This window comes from Apodemus sylvaticus, chromosome 9 (assembly GCF_947179515.1).
Source record: "Apodemus sylvaticus chromosome 9, mApoSyl1.1, whole genome shotgun sequence".
Lineage (NCBI taxonomy): Eukaryota > Metazoa > Chordata > Mammalia > Rodentia > Muridae > Apodemus > Apodemus sylvaticus.
Window position 1 is genome coordinate 74,374,481 of NC_067480.1, and position 20,657 is coordinate 74,395,137.

At 37.6% G+C, this 20,657-nt stretch overlaps 1 protein-coding gene across 1 annotated transcript in view; it reads right to left on the reverse strand.

Annotated features, from left to right (window-relative positions):
- The window catches only part of Kcnh8 (potassium voltage-gated channel subfamily H member 8), a 430,038-nt gene that overhangs the window by 195,662 nt on the left and 213,719 nt on the right, over window positions 1-20,657 (reverse strand). Inside the window, exon 4 of the mRNA XM_052192780.1 lies at window positions 3,406-3,533. Within this exon, the coding sequence (XP_052048740.1) occupies window positions 3,406-3,533 (128 nt within the window). The remainder of the gene's footprint in view (window positions 1-3,405; window positions 3,534-20,657) is intronic.

Here is a 20,657-nt window from a genome sequence, read left to right on the forward strand (position 1 = left end):
AGAAAGCTCTGTGTGTTTCTGTCCAAATAGCTACTGCCTTTATCATTTTGTTACAGAGTCTCAGAATGTATCTATTGGCTTTGTTTCACACTGATTCTGTTAAACTCTATGATGTTAGACAAAAACTGAGCAACATGTAAACAACTTTAAATGTGAACTGTGTGGTATCATTTTCATAGACTATTTCAAGCGTGTGCCTTAAAGTTAGTGTTAAATTCATTGTTGTTATAGCATATTTTTAAAAAATACTTAGAATGCAATACACAGCATGTTTGACTTAACTTTTGAAGTGTCAATAATTCAATTCTTCACACATCATTACACCATTTGTAATTACACAAAAAGACCTTACTACACCAGAGTCTTTAACAAAGTTCTCTTGAATTAAGCAAATTCTTGCAACCACAAAAATATGCATGTGCATAAAAATGTGCAGTAGATGGAAACTGGAGAAATGTCACAGCATTTACAACACTTAAATATATGGAGTTTGTCCATAGAATAAGACAATGTTTAAAAATAGTAATAGATCTCAAACAGCTGTTACTTATTAATTTTGAGGGTCATGCCTTAGGACTAATAATGATTTAGTCTATTAATTTGTATCTGATGAATTATTCAAATACACTTGCTAAGTCCAAAACCTGATTAAGATTTTTTTTCTTAAAGTATTTTGCAATATTTGTTTGAAACTCACATCTGAAGGCATAGGGTAGTAGGAAAATGTTCTTATACTGGGGCATGCCTGACACAGAGCCTGTCTTTGATAGTGGTACTAATGAGGGAGGCCTTTTGCTGGTGATATTTAGGCATGGTTAACAATCCTCGCTCAAACTCCTGAATGGCTCTCTCCTATGAATGAACTGTACAAGGAACTCTTGAGTTGGGTCAAGACAACCTGAAATCAAGTTTGCAGCACAAAGATGTATTTGTCCTAGAAGGATATAGGGCAAGAATGAGAGACAAAGACAGGGGATAGAAGAGGAGGCATAAGGGGAAAGAAACAAGGGAGAGGGGGAGAAAAGGAGAGAGAGAGAAGGAAAAGGGTATTTATTCCTGGGGGGCAAAGGACTGACTGGATAGAGAGGGGATAGAAATGGCCCACAGACAAAAGGCCAAAGTTAGACAAAAACTGTGCAACTGAGTTTATAAAGGAAAAATCCCGTGTTAGGATGAAGTGCTTAATTTTAATTGGGCATGTTAATTAAGTGAGTCAAAGGGGGGTTTTGATGGCTAGACTTCAATACTTCGGTAGCTGGACTTTGGTAGTCAGCCTCAAGAGGAGGAAGTAGTCATATAAGGCAGGAGACCTTGGGGTTAGCTTTAAGTATATAATCTAACAGTTTTCAGCAAGGCAGAGGGAAAGGGAGAGAAGGGTGTGGTCTGCCAGAGCCATTCTGAGGCTCGCTAGAGTCCCTTCAACATTGATTTCTGCTGGACAGATTTCTCATTTCATAAAGTAAGTAATCAAAAATCAAAAGGAATTAAAGTCTTTTTCTAGCAACTTCCAGGTGTACTTAGAGCCTAAGTTAAAAGTATTTCATGCCACCCTCAAAGTCAGACACAAGCCTAAAGAGATCTGTTGCCTGTGATTGCAGAATAGGATCAACTCTGGGAAAATGAAGGTCTGAACCCCTTACCTGATTCTTCTACTTTGGATTGTTTTAATAAGTTCGGGTTGTCCCCATTGTAAATGATGGAGCTAATATAAATACCCTTGGTATTGGCATGCTGTGAGTATTGAACAGTAGAATGTAAGGAAGGAAATTTTAGATAGCTACTGTGATAAAGTGTTAGTGGTTCTTTTTGTGTGCATCAGTTATTGAAGCTTGAATTCCCCTAAGACCATTTTGGCTGTAAGTGCAGGGCTTTTTCTGTCCCTCTCCCTCTCTTCCTGCTGTCTGATCATTAGCTACTTTCTATCCAGATGGGCACAGTGACTGAGGACAGTGCTGACCACACCTGGGTTCCAAAGTTAGGGCCCCTGTGGCAGCATCGTCTTTGAGCTGACTTAGCATTCTTAGTACTATCTCCCTCCTCTGAGGTTTATTCTTCTAAAATGGGCAACAGAAATTAAGTAAGTTGTTAAGGAGTTGGAGTTATGAGTATTTTAAAAGAGACTTTTAAGTAATACTTCATAGTTTGTTAATCTAGAGGGGAAAACAGCAAGGCTCAGCAACTGCAGTTTAAACTCACTGAGATATGCAGTAACTCTCACCTAACTGCTTCTCAACTGAAGCAAGAAGATGGTGTGGACTTTAGCATAACCAAATCTTTGCATAAAGATAACACACACACACACACACACACACACACACACACACACACACACACCAGTCATAGTAAGTGAGGACAAAAGCCCAAACCACCACACTCCACCAACTGTGTTTGACTCTCCACAGGAGTGAATGTCAGAGCAACCAAGGCTTAATGATTAATCTTCGGAGCCTGAGTGTACTAGAACACCCACTGTGACTTCCAGAAGTCACCATATAGTCAAACACCATGCTCAGCATGCTCAAGTAGCTCCCAACACCCTGGTTTATATACCTTTCTTTGGTTTATATGCACAGAAATCAATACTTTGCACACCTGAAGGAAGGCTTGCTTGGGTCTTGAAAAGGTCAGTGAAGTGCTGAGTCTGTAAAAAAGGGTTGGGAAGAACTCCGTGTCTTCAGTTACCAAGACATCTGGACCAATTCTAAAGTTCCAAAGGAGTTCTGTTTGCTGATGTGACTGTTTCTGTTTCCACTGTCAAGTTAGACTGAGAGTTCAGTCTTCAACCCATAGTCATCCTTAGTGAGCCGCCTTAGTAGGTAGCCCTTACTTATATAAAAAGTGAAACTTTTACATAACCTAATCAAGGTAGCTTGTGATTTCCAATGTAATGCTCCACTGCCTGAAAGTTTCAACTGTTTTGTATAGAACACGAAATTTAAAATGGAGAGATTGCTTTTATTGTCTCATGATTTCCCCCAGTAATGGTACTAACGGGAATGAAAACAGTAACATTGACACTGAAATTAACTTTAAAAAGTTGTAACTGAAATTAACTTTAAAATGTTGTAACTAACGGACAATAACTGTGAACAGGACCTAAGACACACTGTCCTGTTTCTCAAAATAGTCTTTCTCCTGTGGCCCTCCCCAGCACAACAGTGCACTCACTGCATCACCATTGTAATCTTTGTGCTGTGTGAACACTACGATGGCACACTTTCTACAGAAATGCCTCAGACTGCTGACATTTCCAAGTCTGTTATTTACATGCAGATGCCAAGCGCAAGTGGGAAAAAGAAAGCTAAGAAATTCAATAAAAGAGTAACTGGAAGCATTCTTTAGTGGATCAAGCATCGATATCTGGGGGCGGGGCTGGTGTCCACCGTGTGTACACACACCACCTACATTATTTATTTTCAGTTTGTTCTTTTCTCTTCTTTGCAGGTGTCCTGAGATGTGATAAAGGACGGCTCTGCTCCGTCTCCGGGCTGAGTCAAAGTGGCTCCCTGCTCTTGATCTTCCTTTGACTCTGTCTGGAGAGAAAGAAGACTCATAAGACACCAAAGAATGCAACATTTCAACTCAAGGATGCCAAGGTCATGCAAAAGTATGTTCAAGATTTTATATATTTTCAAACACTTAAAATTATCTGCTGGCTTTTGATGACATTTAATTTACTTTTAGATGAACATAAATTACTTGTCTTTCATCATTGTAATAACTGTATTGTTACTTAAACATCAAAGTAAAATATGCATGAGAATAGAAAGAAGTGAGAAGTTCAGTAAGCACAAGACTGCCTCCACTCTCCTTTTTCACAGGCTTACTACTAACTCTAACACTTAGAAAAGCTTTTTTCCACCTTAGATAATATAAATATAAACATCACACTTGTAGTTATTTTATGTCAATAGAAAGTTTATATAATAAAGCCATTTACACATTATTCTAATTAGCATTAACTATCAACTTGACACAGCTTTGTGAATTTTAGTCTCTCTATTGTGAACTTAAAAATATTGAATCCTTGAGAAGTCATAGAATTTATTTTGATCACATTCATCACCAACTCATCCCCTTAACTCCTATAATTTGTCCCCCATGTACCTAAACCTTAATTTTGTGTTTTCATTTATTTGTATTATTTAATAAACTAGTGACTTCAATTTGTGGTGTCATTGTATTAAGGATTTCATCTCAATTGGCAGTTTCTACTCCACCTTTTATCATTCAGTTTCTAGATGAAAGACACACAACTTTTATATTTAGAGTAAGCCTTTAACACATTGGAGCTGGGCAGATATCTACCCTCTAAGCAATTAAAATCTAGTTCTCCATTAATAACCCCAAATTATAACTTCCCATGTTCCATCTATCTGGGCAGCTTTTAAATCCAATTCACCAGCCTGCAATGGCCATTATTTCAAGATTTCTCCTCATGTTATCTTGTCCTCTCTCCATCTTCTCTCCATTCTCTGGCCCCAATTTCAGGAACCAAAAATTCCACCTATCTCTCTTCTGTACAGCAGATGGGATCTTTAACCAATAATATTAAAGTTAGGAGAAAGGTCATATTGTACTTGAGAATTCTCTCATTCCTGTGGACAACAAGGCCTTGGAGGCCAGTATTTATCATTACAATACATAGCAAAAGATCAAACCTCAACAATTGTTCATACAATTCTAGGTGTGGGACCATCCACTGGAGTATAGTCAACTTATCAGGAGCCATAAAGAAAACTGACTCTCCCTTCTCCAGAGCTCCTCAACTAGGGGTGAAGGCTCATGAACTGCTTCCTGTTCTATGCAAGAGTGTTGACTGGCTTTATTTATGCAGACACAGCTGCTGAGAGAGTGTGAGTGCATTAGTTTTACTATGGTCCTCTCTAACCTCCATCTCTTACAATCTTTCATCTTCTCCTTAACATCTGTCCCCTCCTCAGTGATGGCCCTTTAACCTTGGGAATAGTAATGATATCTTGTTTGTGCCAAACACTATTTTGATGTATTCTTTGCAATTTGAGAAATTGTAAGTTTCTGCATTAAATACTGCAGTGCACAAAGAAATTTCTCTGTTGAGGAGTGAGAGAAACACTAATTTATCGGTCAAGAGATAAAAAAAAACTTTGAGGACAGTTTAATAATGCACCCTAAATGGGGCAAAATATTGGTACTAGGTTCACTCCTGAGGACAGAGAGCTTCCCAACCATGTGTCCTTGAATAGAGTTTTAATATTAGGCCTGAGTTTCATTCTCAGAGGCAAATTTAAATCCAGTAAGAAAGTGGTTGATTCCCCTATCTCATATCTCTCTTGTATCCATGGGTATATCTTGCCACCCTGGTTGTCCTTGTAGTTCACAGGATTCACAACTGTGTGAGACTATTGATGACTTATCTCTGCAGAAGCCTGCATAGCAGTACCATATGGCCTAGCATACTAGGCAGCAGGGAGGAAGCTGCATGTGGAGTATCAACTTGGTTTCTTCAATTTCCTCATGTCCAAACGAATAGTCATTTCTTGTCATATTTATGGCTACAATTTCACAACTTGATTTTTTATGTAGCTAAAATTCAAAATTCTTATGCTATCAAACTGACAAGTTAACTTGTTCTTGGTGACCAGACATTATGTTTTGAAAAGCCAAAATCTCTGGGCGGTGGTGGCGCACATCTTTAATCCCAGCACTTGGGAGGCAGAGGCAGGCAGATTTCTGAGTTCTAGGCCAGCCTGGTCTACAGAATGAGTTCCAGGATAGCCAGGGCTACACAGAGTAACCTTGTCTCAGAAAAAAAGCCACCCCTTCTCCCCAAAAAGGAAAGAAAAGCCAAAATATTTTCACAAAAAATTATTTTTAAGAACCTATACACCTTTCTTTTGATGTTTATCTTTTTGTTCCATAACTTGGATTTAAAAAATAAAATATACTGCATTACTATAGATTCAAATAACTATCAGAAGATTAAAACCCATAAAAGGACACCACTGAATTACTTATTGCAATTATTAATTTCAGATCGGTTCTTCATGTGTTAACATGCATCTCATATGTCCACTTAATATTGTTAGTAAGAGCAACTTAAAGTGTAATTCAGTGTACAAACAACCTGAGTTTTGGGACAGTGTCTATAGGAATTTGGCAAGACCAGCAGTCTTCTTATGAAATGTTGGTTGGTTGCAAAATGCCAAGTATACTTATAATGCTATTAAGAATTAATCTGAGTACATATTTATGAGAGTCAGTTAGCCAGTTCCTTTCTTATGAAGAAATCTAATTACTAGCTGAAGTTTTCCAAATGAAACATCAGTAATTTCATCATCTTAAGAAATGCCTTTAAAGGAGAATGTCAAAGAAACATGTTTGTCTTGGTGTTGGCTCTAAGTGAAAGCAAAATATATCCCCTACAATCTGTCATTACAACTAAAGCCTTCGCCCAAGCCTGGCTGTGAAAACCACTCCATTTCCAACACCTAAAAATCTCTCTCTTTAAAATGGTTCTGGGTTTTGGTTCCTGATGAAAGAAAAAGCAAAATTCAAATTAAAATAACTTACAATGCAGCTTATTCTTCTTTAATAATATGTGTACAAAATATTTTTCAGAGATATGCATAACATACATGTGAACACATGAATAGACACATATGTACATATGTTTATACTTGTGCAAATAAATGCAAGGAAGTCAAATCTTCATAAATAATTGTTATGAATTGCAATCCAGGCAGGACAGGGTGTCATAGTCCCAACTGGCTGGACTTACATGAATTAAACATGAAATTAAAGAAACAATACCTGTCTATTACTACAGAAATATCTGATGAACACAGATTTTAGAATACAAGCAACAGAACTCATAGACATCATGGCAAGATGTTTTTGTATTTATGAGAATTTGAAACTAAAATATAGTGTTTAATAAAATATAAGTGATGTAAAATGGTATATTATCACAATGACAATAATGTGGCAAAGTGGCTAGGGAATGTCATCTCTAGCTGACTTATTACAATTGTTTTTAAGTGGTACTTATCAAATTGTACACAAAGGACATGTACTGCTTTGAAAAAATAGTCCAAGGAACTGAGAAAAGCCATCCAGGATCTAAAACCAGAAGTAGGAACAACTAAGAAATCACAAAATGAGACAACATTGGAGATAGAAAACCTTGGGAAGAAATCAGGGGTCATAGATGCAAATGTCAACAACAGAATACAAGAGATAGAAGAAAGAATCTCAGATGCCGCAGATACCATAGAAAACATTGACTCAACAGTCAAAGAAAATGCTAATTGCAAAAAGCTTGTAACCCCCAAAATCCAGGAAATCCAAGACACAATGAGAAGACCAAACCTAAGGATGATAGGTATATATGAGACTGAAGATTTACACCTTAAATGGCCAGCAAATATCTTCAACAAAATTATGGAAGAAAAACTTCCCTTACCTAAAGAGAGAGATGTCCATGAACATACAAGAAGCCTACAGGTCTCCAAACAGACTGGACCAGAACAGAAATAACTCCTGTCACATAATAATCAAAACCCCAAATGTACCAAACAAGAAAGAATATTAAAGGTAGTAAGAGAAAAAGGCCAAGTAACATATAAAGGAAGACCTATCAGAATTACACCAGACTTCTCACCAGATACCATGAAAGCTAGAAGATCCTGGGCAGATTTCATGCAGACTTTAAGAGAAGACAAATGTCAGCCAAGACTACTATACCCAGCAAAACTCTCAATTACCATAGATGGAGAAACCAAGATATTCCATGATAAAACGAAAGTTACACAAAATCTTTCCACAAACCCAGCCCTACAAAGGATAATAGGTGGAAAACACCAATACAAGGAGGGAAACTACACCCTGGAAAAAGTAAGTGGTAACCTTCTTTCATTAAACCCAAAAAAAGATAACCACTCAAACATAAAAATAACATCAAAAATAACAGGAAATAACAGTCACTATTACTTAATATCTTTTATCAATGGACTCAATTCCCCAATAAAAAGACATAGACTAACAGCCTGGATATATAAACAGGACCCTACATTTCGCTGCATATAGGAAACACACCTCAATGTCAAAGACAAACACTACCTCAGAATAAAAGGCTGGAAAACAATTTTAGGAGAAAATGGTCTCAGGAAACAAGCAAGAGTATCCATTCTAATATCAGATAAAATTGACTTTCAAGCTCTAACATCATCAAAAGGGTCACAGAAGAACACTTCTTACTGGTCAAAGGAAAAATCCGCCAAGAAGAAATCTCTATTCTGAACATCTATGCTCCAAATGCAAGGGCACACTCATTCATAAAAGAAACTTTAATAAAGCTCAGGGCACACAATGCACCTAACACAATAATTGTGGGTGACTTCAACACTCCACTCTCCTCAATGGACCAATCAGGAAAACAGAAACTAAACAGGAACACAGTAAAACTAATTGAAGCTTTGGACCAACTGATTATATATATATTTATATATATATGACATTTCATCCTGAAGCAAAAGAATATACCTTTTTCTCAGCACCTCATGACACCTTCTCCAAAATCGACTGAATAATTGGTGGCAAGACAGACCTCAACAGATAAAAGAAGATCAAACTAATCCCATGCTCCTATCAGATCACTATGGAGTAAAAGTGGTCTTCAACAGCAAAAATACAACAGAAAGCCCATATACACATGGAAGCTGAACAACACTCAATGATACCTTGGTCAAGGAAAAAATAAAGAAAAAAATCAAAGACTTTCTAGAATTTAATGAAAATGAAGACACAGCATACCCAAATTTATGGGATGCAATGAAAGCAGTGTGAAGAGGAAAACTCATAGAGCTGAGTGCCTCCAAAAAGAAACTGGAGAGAGCATACACTAGCAGCTTAACAGCACACCTGAAAGCCCTGGAACAAAAAGAAGCTAATTCACCCAGGAGGAGTAGAAGACAGGAAATCATCAAACTCAGTGCTGAAATCAATCAAGTAGAAACAAAGAGAACCATACAAAGAATCAACAAAACATGGAGCTGGTTCTTTGAGAAAATCAACAAGATAGATAAACCCTTAGCCAGACTAACCAAAGGGCACAGAGACAGTATCCAAATTAACAAAATTAGTAATGAAAAGGGATATATAACAACAGAAACTGAGGAAATTCAAAAAATCATCAGATCCTACTACAAAAGTCTATACTCTGATTGATCTTTTGAGACTGGGTTATCTCACTTAGTATGATGTTCTCCAGCTCCATCCATTTGTCTAAGAATTTCATGAATTCATTGTTTCTAATGGCTGAATAGTACTCCATTGTGTAAATATACCACATTTTTTGTATCCATTCCTCCGTTGAAGGACATCTAGGTTCTTTCCACCTTCTGGCTATTACAAATAGGTTTGCTATGAACATAGTGGAGCATGTGTCCTTATTGCATGCTGAAGAATCCTCTGGATATATGCCCAGTAGTGGTATAACAGGGTCCTCAGGAAGTGACATACCCAGTTTTCTGAGGAACCGCCAGACTGATTTCCAAAGTGGTTGCACCATCTTGCAATCCCACCAGCAGTGGAGGAGTGTTCCTCTTTCCCCACACCCTCGCCAACACCTGCTGTTTCCGGAGTTTTTGACTTTAGCCATTCTGACTGGTGTGAGGTGAAATCTCAGGGTTGTTTTGATTTGCATTTCCCTAATGATTAATGATGTTGAACATTTCTTAAGGGACAAATGGATGGATCTGGAGAACATCATACTAAGTGAGGTAACCCAGTCTCAAAAGATCAATCATGGTATGCACTCACTGATAAGTGGATATTAGCCTAGAAACTTTGAATACCCAGGACATAATCCACACATTAAATGATGTCCAAAAAGAATGGAGGAGTGGGCCCTGGTTCTGGAAAGACTCAGTGCAAGAATATAGGGGAATTCCAGAACAAAGAAGTGGGAAGGGGTAGATGGAAGAATAGGGGGACGGAAGAGGGCTTATGGGACTTGCGGGGAGTGGGGACCCAGAAAAGGGGAAATCATTTGCAATGTAAATAAAAAAATATAAATAAATAAAAATAAAAATGAAAAAAAAAGTCTATACTCAACACAACTGGAGAACCTGGAGGAAATGGACAATTTCCTAGACAGATACCAAATACCAAAATTAAATCAGGATCAAATAGATCATATAAACAGTCCCATAACTCCTAATGAAATAAAAGGGGTCATTGAAAGTCTCCCAACCAAATCAAACATGGAACCAGAAGGTTTTAGTGCAGAATTCTATCAGACCTTCAAAGAAGACCTAATACCAATACTCTTCGAACTATTCCACAAAATAGAAACGGAAGGAATACTATCCAACTCATTCTATGAAGCCACAATTATGCTGATACCAAAATCACACATAGATCCAACAAAGAAAGAGAACTTCAGACCAATTTCTTTAATGAATATCGATGCAAAAATACTCAATAAAATTCTTGCCAACCGAATCCAAGAACACATCAAATCTATCATCCACCATGATCAAGTAGGCTTCATCCCAGGGATGCAGGGATGGTTCAATATACAGAAATCCATCAATGCTATCCACTACATAAACAAACTCAAAGAAAAAAAACCACATGGTCATTTCCTTAGATGCTAAAAATCTTTTGGCAAAATTCAGCATCCTTTCATGCTAAAAGTCTTGAAAAGAACAGGAATTCAAGGCCCATACCTAAACATAGTAAAAGTAATATACAGCAAACCGGTAGCCAACATCAAACTAAATGGAGATAAACTTGAAGCAATCCCACTAAAATCAGGGACTAGACAAGGCTGCCCCCTCTCTCCTTATCTTTTCAATATTGTACTTGAGGTACTAGCTTGCGCAATTAGACAACATAAGGAGGTCAAAGGGATATAAATTGGAAAGGAAGAAGTCAAACTATCACTGTTCACAGATGATATGATAGTATACTTAAATGACACAAAAAACTCCACTAGAGAACTCCTACAGGTGATAAACAACTTCATCAAAGTGGCTGGTTACAAAATCAACTCAAGCAAATCAGTAGCCTTCCTATACTCAAAGGATAAGCAGGCTGAGAAAAAAATTAGAGAAACGACACCCTTCACAATAGTCAAAAACAATATAAAGTATCTTGGTGTGACTCTAACCAAACAAATGAAAGATCTGTATGTCAAGAACTTCAGGTCTCTGAAGAAGGAAATCAATGAAGACCTCAAAAAATGGAAAAATCTTCCATGCTTGTGGATTGGCAGGATTAATATAGTAAAAATGGCCATCTTGCCAAAAACAATATACAGATTCAATGCAATCCCCATCAAAATCCCAACTCAGTTCTTTATAGAGTTAAAAAGAGCAATTCTCAAATTCATCTGGAGTAACAAAAAAACCCAGGATAGCTAAAAGTATTCTCAATAGTAAAATAAGGTCTGGGGGAATCAGTATCCCTGACCTAAAATAGTACTATAGAGCAATAGTGTTAAAAACTCCATCGCATTGGTACAGTGACAGGCAGGTATATCAAAGGAATAGAATTGAAGACCCCAAAATGAACCCACACACCTATGGTCACTTTCTTTGACAAGGGAGTTAAAACCATCCAGTGGAAAAAAGATACCATTTTTGACAAATGGTGCTGCTTCAACTAGAGGTCAGCATGCAGAAGAATGCAAATCAATCTATTCTTTTCTCCTTGTACTAAGCTCAACTCCAAGTGGATCAAGGACCTCCACATAAAACCAGACACACCAAAACTAATAGAAAAGAACTGGGGAAGACCCTTGAGGACATAGGCTTAAGGGGAAATTTCCTCAAGAGAAAACCAATAGCTTATGCTCTAACACCAAGAATTGACAAATGGGACTTCATAAAATTACAAACTTTCTGTAAAGCAAAGGACACTGTCAAAAAGGCAAAACAGCAACCAACAAATTGGGAAAAGATCTTCAGCAACTGTACATCTGACAGAGGGCTTATATCCAATATATACAAAGAACTCAAGAAGGTAGACTCCAGAGAGTCAAATAACCCTATTAAAAAAAGGGGTACAGAGCTAAACAATGAATTATCACCTGAAGAATTTCGAATGGCTGAGAAGCACCTTAAGAAATGTTCAACATCATTAAGCATTATGGAAATGAAAATCATAACAACCTTGAGATTTCACTTTACACCAGTCAGAATGACTAAAATTACAAACTCAGGATACAGCAGGTATTGGCAAAGATGTGGAGAAAAAAGAACATTCCTCCACTGCTGGTTGGATTGCAAGCTGGTACAACCATTCTGGAAATCAGTCTGGTCGTTCCTCAGAAAACTGGCCATGACACTTCCGGAGGACCCTGCTATACCACTCCTGGGCTTATGCCCAGAGGATTCCCCAGCATGCAATAAGGACACATGCTCTACTATATCCAAAGCAGCCCTATTTATAATAGCCAGAAGCTGGAAAGAATCCAAGCTTCTCCACATCAAGGACCTCCACATAAAACCAGACACACCGGAACTAATAAAAAAGAAATGTCCCTCAATGGAGGAATGGATACAGAAAATGTGTTATATTCACACAATGGAATACTACTCAGCAATTAAAAACAATGAGTTCATGAAATTTTTAGGCAAATGGTTGGAACTGGAAAATATCATCCTAAGTGAGGTAACTCACTCACAAAATAATACACATGGAATGCAGTCACTGATAAGTGGATATTAATTAGCCCTGAAACTCTGAATACTCAAAACAGAGTTAGCATATCAAATCATTCCCAAGAAGAAGGTAGGAGAGGGCCCTGGTCCTGGAAAGGCTTGATCCAACATTGTAGGGGAGTACAAGGGCAGAGAAATGGGAGGGATTGATTGGGGAATGGGTGGAGAGCAGACAGTTTATGGGACTTATGGGGAAGGGGGAACTGGGAAAGGAGAAAGCATTTGGAATGTAAACAAAGAATATAGAAAAAATAAAAATAAAAGAGATGTTAAAAAAAGAAAAAAAGTTACAACTTTAGCTGACCTACAGATACACATGGGCATAGACAATATTTTGCTCTTCTGTGTTTTTTCATAAGAGGTCCTTTTGAACCCAGGATATCTTCTCTCTAGGAAGATTAGAGAAGAAGCAGATGGAAAGATTCTTCCAGTGCAGGAAGCCAGAGAGTGTTGCCTTCACTTTCGCTTATATCCTCCTAGCCATTGAGCAGTGGTTCTCACTCCCCCCAAATGCTACAACCCTTTAATAGAGTTCCTCATGCTGTAGTCACCCTCTCCCATAAAATTATGTTGGTTACTAATTCATAACTGTAATTTTGTTACTGTTATAAATTATAATGTAAATGTCTGTGCTTTCAGATGGTCTTTGGTGGGTGATCCCTGTGAAAGGGTCCATTGACTCTCGAAGCAGTCGCAACCCAAGGTTGAGAAACAATGCTCTAGATGAAATGAATATTAAGATATAGTAAAAGTTGTGAAGACATTCACCCAGTTGAGGAAGAAGAAAGACTGTACTATTCACATTTCTTATCATCCATCTTTTTCAGACATTTTAAAGGCCCGTTGTATGAAACTTTAAGGTACTGCATAATTAATTCTTCTCTGGTTATTTTCCAATAGTGGGAGTGAGAGGGTAGGGAGTAAGGTCTCATGTCACTTAAGCTGGACTCTTATTTTTAATGCTACTGTCTCTAGCATGTGACCACTGAGGTTACTATCGTGTTTCATCACACCAACCTCAGGAACAAATAATTCTATTAATAGCTTTCTGAGAACAACTCTGAAAACAACTGGTGTACAGATTAGGTAAGTAATATACCATGTACCAACATTTTTATGTATGCAGAAAAGACCCTAAATAATTAGCCAATTGAATATAAAAATTAATTTAAAATTATACCATGCTTATTTGGGTTTGTGACAAGAATGGTTCTACCTCAGGAAATCTTTACATATTAGCATGCATATTTAAATAAAGAGGTCACCTGATCATTTCACCAAATATTATTATGGAACTCAGTAAATATTCCTTTTTAAAAAGCCCTGACAATCAACAAGTACAGCAATTATCTCTGATCTAATAAAAAAATCTATTACTTGTCAAGAGCACACACACACACACACACACACACACACACATACACACACACATCAAATATATATATTACAGTTTTTGTATTTACTAAGAACAAAAAATTATCAAACTGAAAAAATAAAAGTCATTATGGAAAATAACAAAAGCATACAAATTTAAGGTAAAGAATGCTTGGTGCCCCAATATGTACTTCTATACTGCTATGCATTTCCTCCTATATTTTTTCTACATTTATTTACTATGGACTGCATTGTGGTAGGATAGGTATGGAAGTTTGCTGTGGTAAATATCCAGCCCAAAAATGCACAGTCAAAGAAATCACAACTCAATTAATTGGAGTACAAACTACATGCCTAGACTGGGCAGATCTACCCCCTACACTACTCTCTTTCCCATCTATGAGATCTCATATAACTTGGAGTTTGTCCAAGCCATGTGCTTCTGTTCCATTCTCCTTTCACCTCTTCCTCCATGATCCTCTCCTCCTCTTTGGCTTCTCCCTCAAACTTTCCAGCTCTACCTTCCCTCCTACTGCCCAATCACCTGTTCTAGCCTTTATTTGAAAAGTTAAGGTGGGGAGAAAGTTCACAAGGTACCTGTAGATGTGATTCACTCCTCATCTGCAAACCCTCCTGGGAGAGTGTAATTAACATCAAAATACAAGACCAGGACTATCCACTACACTTTACCATTCTGTCCAATTAATAGACTCTTTTATATCAGATATAAATTGAGCACAACTATTATCATTTTGTAATTTATAAAGTAGAAGATAGACCTAACACCCAGTCTATCATTTTTTTTTTCAATTAAATAGGACCTCTGTCATCTATCCTAACTTAAAAGACTTAAAATTCTACACCTGATCCATGTCCTGGCTTTAGATTGTATGTCATCTAAACCATCCTCTCAAATCTATATCATCTTTCTCAATGCTAAACAGGTTGGTCTGTCTGAGACCACCACTCTTCAACACTGTTAGAAATACAAGAATGACTAATGTTACCTGCAAATATGAGAAGCACAAAATATAGCTTCCAAAACTTCACCAATTTATAGAGACCACTATAAACCTAGACAGTCCCTGTACTTCAAAATGTTGGAGGATTGGTTTTCAGTCTTCTGGCACAGAATTATCTGATAGAGCTTTGTAAATGCAGAATTTTAAAGGGCTGATTACCCTGTATTAGCAGAGATTATCAGTTGACTATTCAATATAGTTTGTTCCTTTTCTGAACAGTATTTTGTCTGTAGATTAAATGAGGCATTTTTGCCTAGGGGCAGTCTTGCCACAACTGGAGAAACTTTATTGATACTCAATTTCTTCTTTGAATCCAAGAAATGGGAGCTGTCACGAGCAGACAGGCCTCTAGTCAAATGATCTTTAATAAAGAAATGCCCATTAATGTTATATTGTGGACTTCTGACACCTTTGAAGACTATATATTTACCCAAAGCATCTCTGAGCTGTAAAGCCTTGACTACATTCAGCCATTTCTAATAGAAATATCTCAGAAGCACCCTTTTAATTAACTGACGACCATGAGTTTGCTATCTGGCCCTTAACTTGTATTGCTTAATCATGTAAAAACAGTTTATAATACAAGTTATAGAAGGACTGGGTCTAAGCTTTGTATTCTACGTGTGTTATATAGGCGTAATGCCTATATGAGAGTAACAATATTAATCCCAATTTCCATAAGAAATTCATACCAATGAAAACCTTAAATTTGTAAGTTCTGTAACAATATAAGAGATTTTAACTTCAACGTTGTTTCACTTATGAAGATTTCTACCAATGTAAGATCTACCTATGTAATATTTTGCTTAAGAGTAAATTTGCTAACCTATCTCTATTTGTCTATTTCTATAATTTCTGCGAAATTATTATACCCACTTTCTTTTTGACCCCTTCCATTTTATCTTTTCCTTCCCTAAGAAGGAAGGATAAAGAAGAGGAAAGGAAAGGTAGAAATCCCTGAATTTAAGCTCTCTAGTTCCCTCCCCATCCAAAGCTACATTTGTGAAGTATCCCTTAAATGACAACATATCTATAATTCCTAAAATAACCAGAACCATCCATCCCAGCATAAGGAACTGGGACAATAATTTTCTTTTGTCTGCTTCCAGCTGAGTTGTGGTGAAGAATTCCCAACTGAGGACAAAAGAGAAATAAGAAAATTGGCTTTGTCAAAGGAGAGCTAGTTGGCATCATCTGCCTCCCAGTCACAATGTGCTGAGAAAGTTCATTGCTTAGCTGACATCTTGACCATGACAGCCTTAAAGGATGAATAGGCAAGCTAGCTGTTCTGGAAAGGTTGTGGAGGCAAGTCTTTAAAAGAAGTAGCTTCGATGTGATTGAAGTAGAGTCAAGTGCAAAGCTGGAATGGAAGGTACCAGAATTTCAGCATCCCAGGTGTGAATCTTTTCAGGACTGTCTTTCTCTTCTTTCATCCGACAGTTTACAAAACTTAAAAGCAACATGTAGTTCTCTAAAGACATTCATATGTGCAGGGTGTACCAGATTGATCAATGAAGATCAATAAAGAAATACTACTGCCTTTCCTCAGATTAGTTTGATCACATAATCAAACTGCAATATAACTTTGTATACTTGCCCTCTTAAAGGATGGTATATAATAACAAGTTATGAGAAATTGTACCCAATAAGTGTTATTGGGTCTGTATAGACATTTTATTCTCAGCAAGTTCCAGAACTGTCTCCATAGTTCCTAGAATATTAAAATAATACATTTTTACCATAGCTATAAATATCAATGGTGTGAAACAGGAAATGAATTCTCTAAAGCTATCGCCCTGGCATAACTACACATTTTGATGATTTCTGGTTCTTTTTCTTGAACTTTTCTTTGTCTTTTTGAATCACTGACCTCATATAAAATAATGACATGGGAACAATCAGAGATCACAGCTATAAAGGCAGTTCATGATGAAAACATGTCACACTAAGGAACCTGACAAGAAGCATAAGACTGAATTCATTCAATATAAATTTTATATTTTTATTATTTCATGGTTGAAATGCTGAACGAGCATCTGCTCACCCAGTAACTCTGCTTTTGTGAAGGGGATGAAAATACGGAGACTGGAGGGACAGCTCAGTGGTTATGGAAAGAAGACTCAGTATTAAAGAGGGTTTGCTGCTCTTTTGCAGGACCTGCATATAGTTCCCAGTACTCACAGAGGCATTTATAACCGCCTGTAACTCCAGCTCAGAAGTAGGTGACATCCTCTTTGCCTTCTGAATGCACTACTCACACAGGCATATGAAAATAGAGGCTTGCATACTATACATAAATAAGAAATAAATATTTTAAGGCGCAAACAGAAATCCATTGACACCTGGCAAACCCATGGTAACCACTAAGCCTTTCTGCCTAACAGAAACAGGAGGGCACAGTTGACATTCTGTTTGCCCACAGTCCTCACTCCTTAGCTCTCACTCAAAGCTGAGCTCAGTAGAGGAGCATCACCTTGAAAAGGGCCATATTTCTCTTCCAGAACGTCCTGCATTCAATGTCCTGTGCACATGGGGTTGTTACAAGTATGTCATGGAAGATTCTGAACTGCACCAAAAAAAAAAAATCATCAAATAAAAGATGTCTTAGGCTATCCAGTTTTAGCTGGTGGTGAATGAATGTAGAAACAGTAAATAATCTTGTATTGCATTGCAGTCTAACCTGGTCCTCCATCCAGGCTTCTAATTCTCCATATAAAACCCTGAAGTTGTAACCATCAAGCTGTTTAACAGAGTGGTGATATGTACCACAGCATCCCATCTTATCCCATGCTCTCTGTGCAGATACACAGGCAATTAGTGTTCAGGTGGGGCTGTGAGGTGTGTTAGTCACTATCTGGAGTATGTATGGCATAAAGAATATGCTCCAGAAAAATCATACTACAATAGAGATGACCAGGAGCAAAAAAGTAAGGAAAACTGGAAGGACTTGACAGTAAGACTAGTTTAACTGAAGTGGTTAAGGAAAGGCAAATTGTTATCTTCCATATTTTAAAAGTTATAATTTTGTGCAATTTCTGCTTTCTGAAATACATCATTAAGTAATAATCCCTGGGGAGTTACATGAGGTATGAATTTTATGATTCTCTCTATATGAAAATTTTAACAGTATTGAAAATTTGTTATTCTGAATTTTAAAACAATCGTAAGTCATACTGCATCTGGCCAACTTTTTCTTACCACCATGTGCCAGCAACTCTAAACAGAGAACGTGTGGTCATGGTTACTACTGGATTTTGATAATGTGTGCAAACTTCAAAGTGTGATGTGTGCTACAAATTACACACTGGGTGACAGATTTCTCTCTCTGGCATATGCTTCTGAATATGTGAAAAGTTTAAAAGCTGAATATGGAGAAAGTAAATGCAATTGGAAAATAAGCAGAAGACCTGAACCCTGTCCACAAGGCTTGGAAGTGTGAATCTGGAGAGCACAGGAAGACTTAACTCACATCTGCTGCAGGAGCTGCAGGAAAACAGACTACATCGTCACGACTCAAGGTGGGAAGCCTGCATCTTTGCTGCATTACCATTGTAAGGGAAAGTCTTGGGGATGTTTTGGCTATTTCTAAACATTATTTGTATTGAGTTTTGCTGCTGTCATATGAATGTGATTGTGAATGTATTCACCCATTCCCCTCTCTTAGCCCCTTCCCACTTTACCCCTACACATCCTCTTCTTCCTACGCAGTCACCCTCTACCATGTCATATTTTATTTGGGGGTAAGGGTCCTCTGCAAAAAGCCATATCTACTGTTCATTATTACATTGTTATATCCATCAGACAAAAGTTTTGTTGGAACTGTCCACATTTGTCATCTTTTACAAAAATCCTTAGGCATCATTTCTATACAAACCAGTAATGTGTCTCTGGAAACCTATTCTAGAAAAATAAAGGCATGTGTTTCACTTTCTAAAAACTTAAAACACTGCAATACCCTTCATTTGGGAATGGTTCAACAAACTGGTACAGCCACATCAACTTGCACAAAAAGTCAGATAATACTATAGATAGGGCTTTAGTATACAAAGTCCCTGAAAGCAATCTCAAAAGGTTATGTTTTGTAAAACTTCTATAAGGTAAGAGGTGGACAGCCTGGCGGAAGTCAGAGGGAGACCAGAGGGTTTGCCTATCAAGGGGTAGCAAGGGGGGATAAATACAAACAGAAGCTGTTGGTTCAGCCTGCAATAAAGAGGTAAAGAGTTTGTCTGTGTTTGCATGACCCTTGGTTCCATCACCAATACACACACACACACACACACACACACACACAAACATACATACTCAAAGTCAACCTAATTAAATAAAAAATATATAAAAAGCAATTACCAATTAAGAAAATAGTCAATGTCCTGAAACATCCAAAAAGTTGGAGTTGTTGGTTTGTTTGTTTGTTTGTTTGTTTATGTGCTGAGGCTGCACATACCTCTAATCCTAGCATTCAGGCTGTAGAGGCAGGAGGATGAGAAGCTCACAGCCAGCCTGGGCTCTACTGAGACTCTCTCAAACTAACCTTTTTATTTGATTTGGGTTTTGTTATAATTAGTGGCATCCAGCTATGCTAGCTCACCCTTATCTGCCATGCCAGCATCTAAAAGAAGCAAGAGATTTGCTTTGAGCTTTAGGCCAGCCTGGGCAATCATGTTAGGCTCTGTATCAGAAAAAAAAAAAAAAAGAAAAGGAGGAGAAAGATTTTGTGCTGGTACAATTCATAGAGCTTCACACATGACTGGCCTGCTCTCTAGTTCTTGGCAATACACAGAGTCAATTACATAATTGGCAGCCCCTGGGGGGATGGGGTAAAGTGGATAAAGGCCTGGTGGTACTGTCCTGCCTACCTAGGAGCACACACTTACATTTCCTTATGAGTCTTTCCTTCTCGCCTGTGTCCAGTGTCAGTTTATCTTAGGGGGGCTGTTCTGTGAGTTTCCTTTACTTGCTCTCAACCTTGAGGAACCCAAGCATTACAAAAGCCTGGGACTGGATTTTCATGTGCAGTGGTGCTGGCTCTGCCCATAAGTGTGGTAGCTTGGAAGGGGTCTTCCCCAGAGTACTTTATTCTCTCAGCTCTTACAAAAAATAAATCACAAGGAGTTGGTCTTCTTAGATAATTAACTCTGAGTTTAGAAATCAACAACACTGTCTCTTGCCATAAAACATATCACAAAGATTTACATTTATACAGGTACATGGTAAATGTGTATATTTTGTATCTACAACCCATGTGCCTGGTGCAATATACAGATATACACAGTTTATGATTATTTTTCTACTATCTAAAACAGGAACTGACTATTTAAGACTATTCACGTTTTTTCCCCACTGAATGAACCACAAATGAAGAGGAACCCTTCCCTGTGCAGCTAGTTGTGTGTGGCATCTGACATTTGAACTTCTGAAGGCTTTTTTTTTTTATCAGTCTGACAGGAGCTTCTCTTGACAAATACACTAGCACCATTTCTATCTCTCTAGAGAGTCTTCAAGAAGCCATGCATATAGCTTTATTATATATCCAGGACATAGGTTCTATATT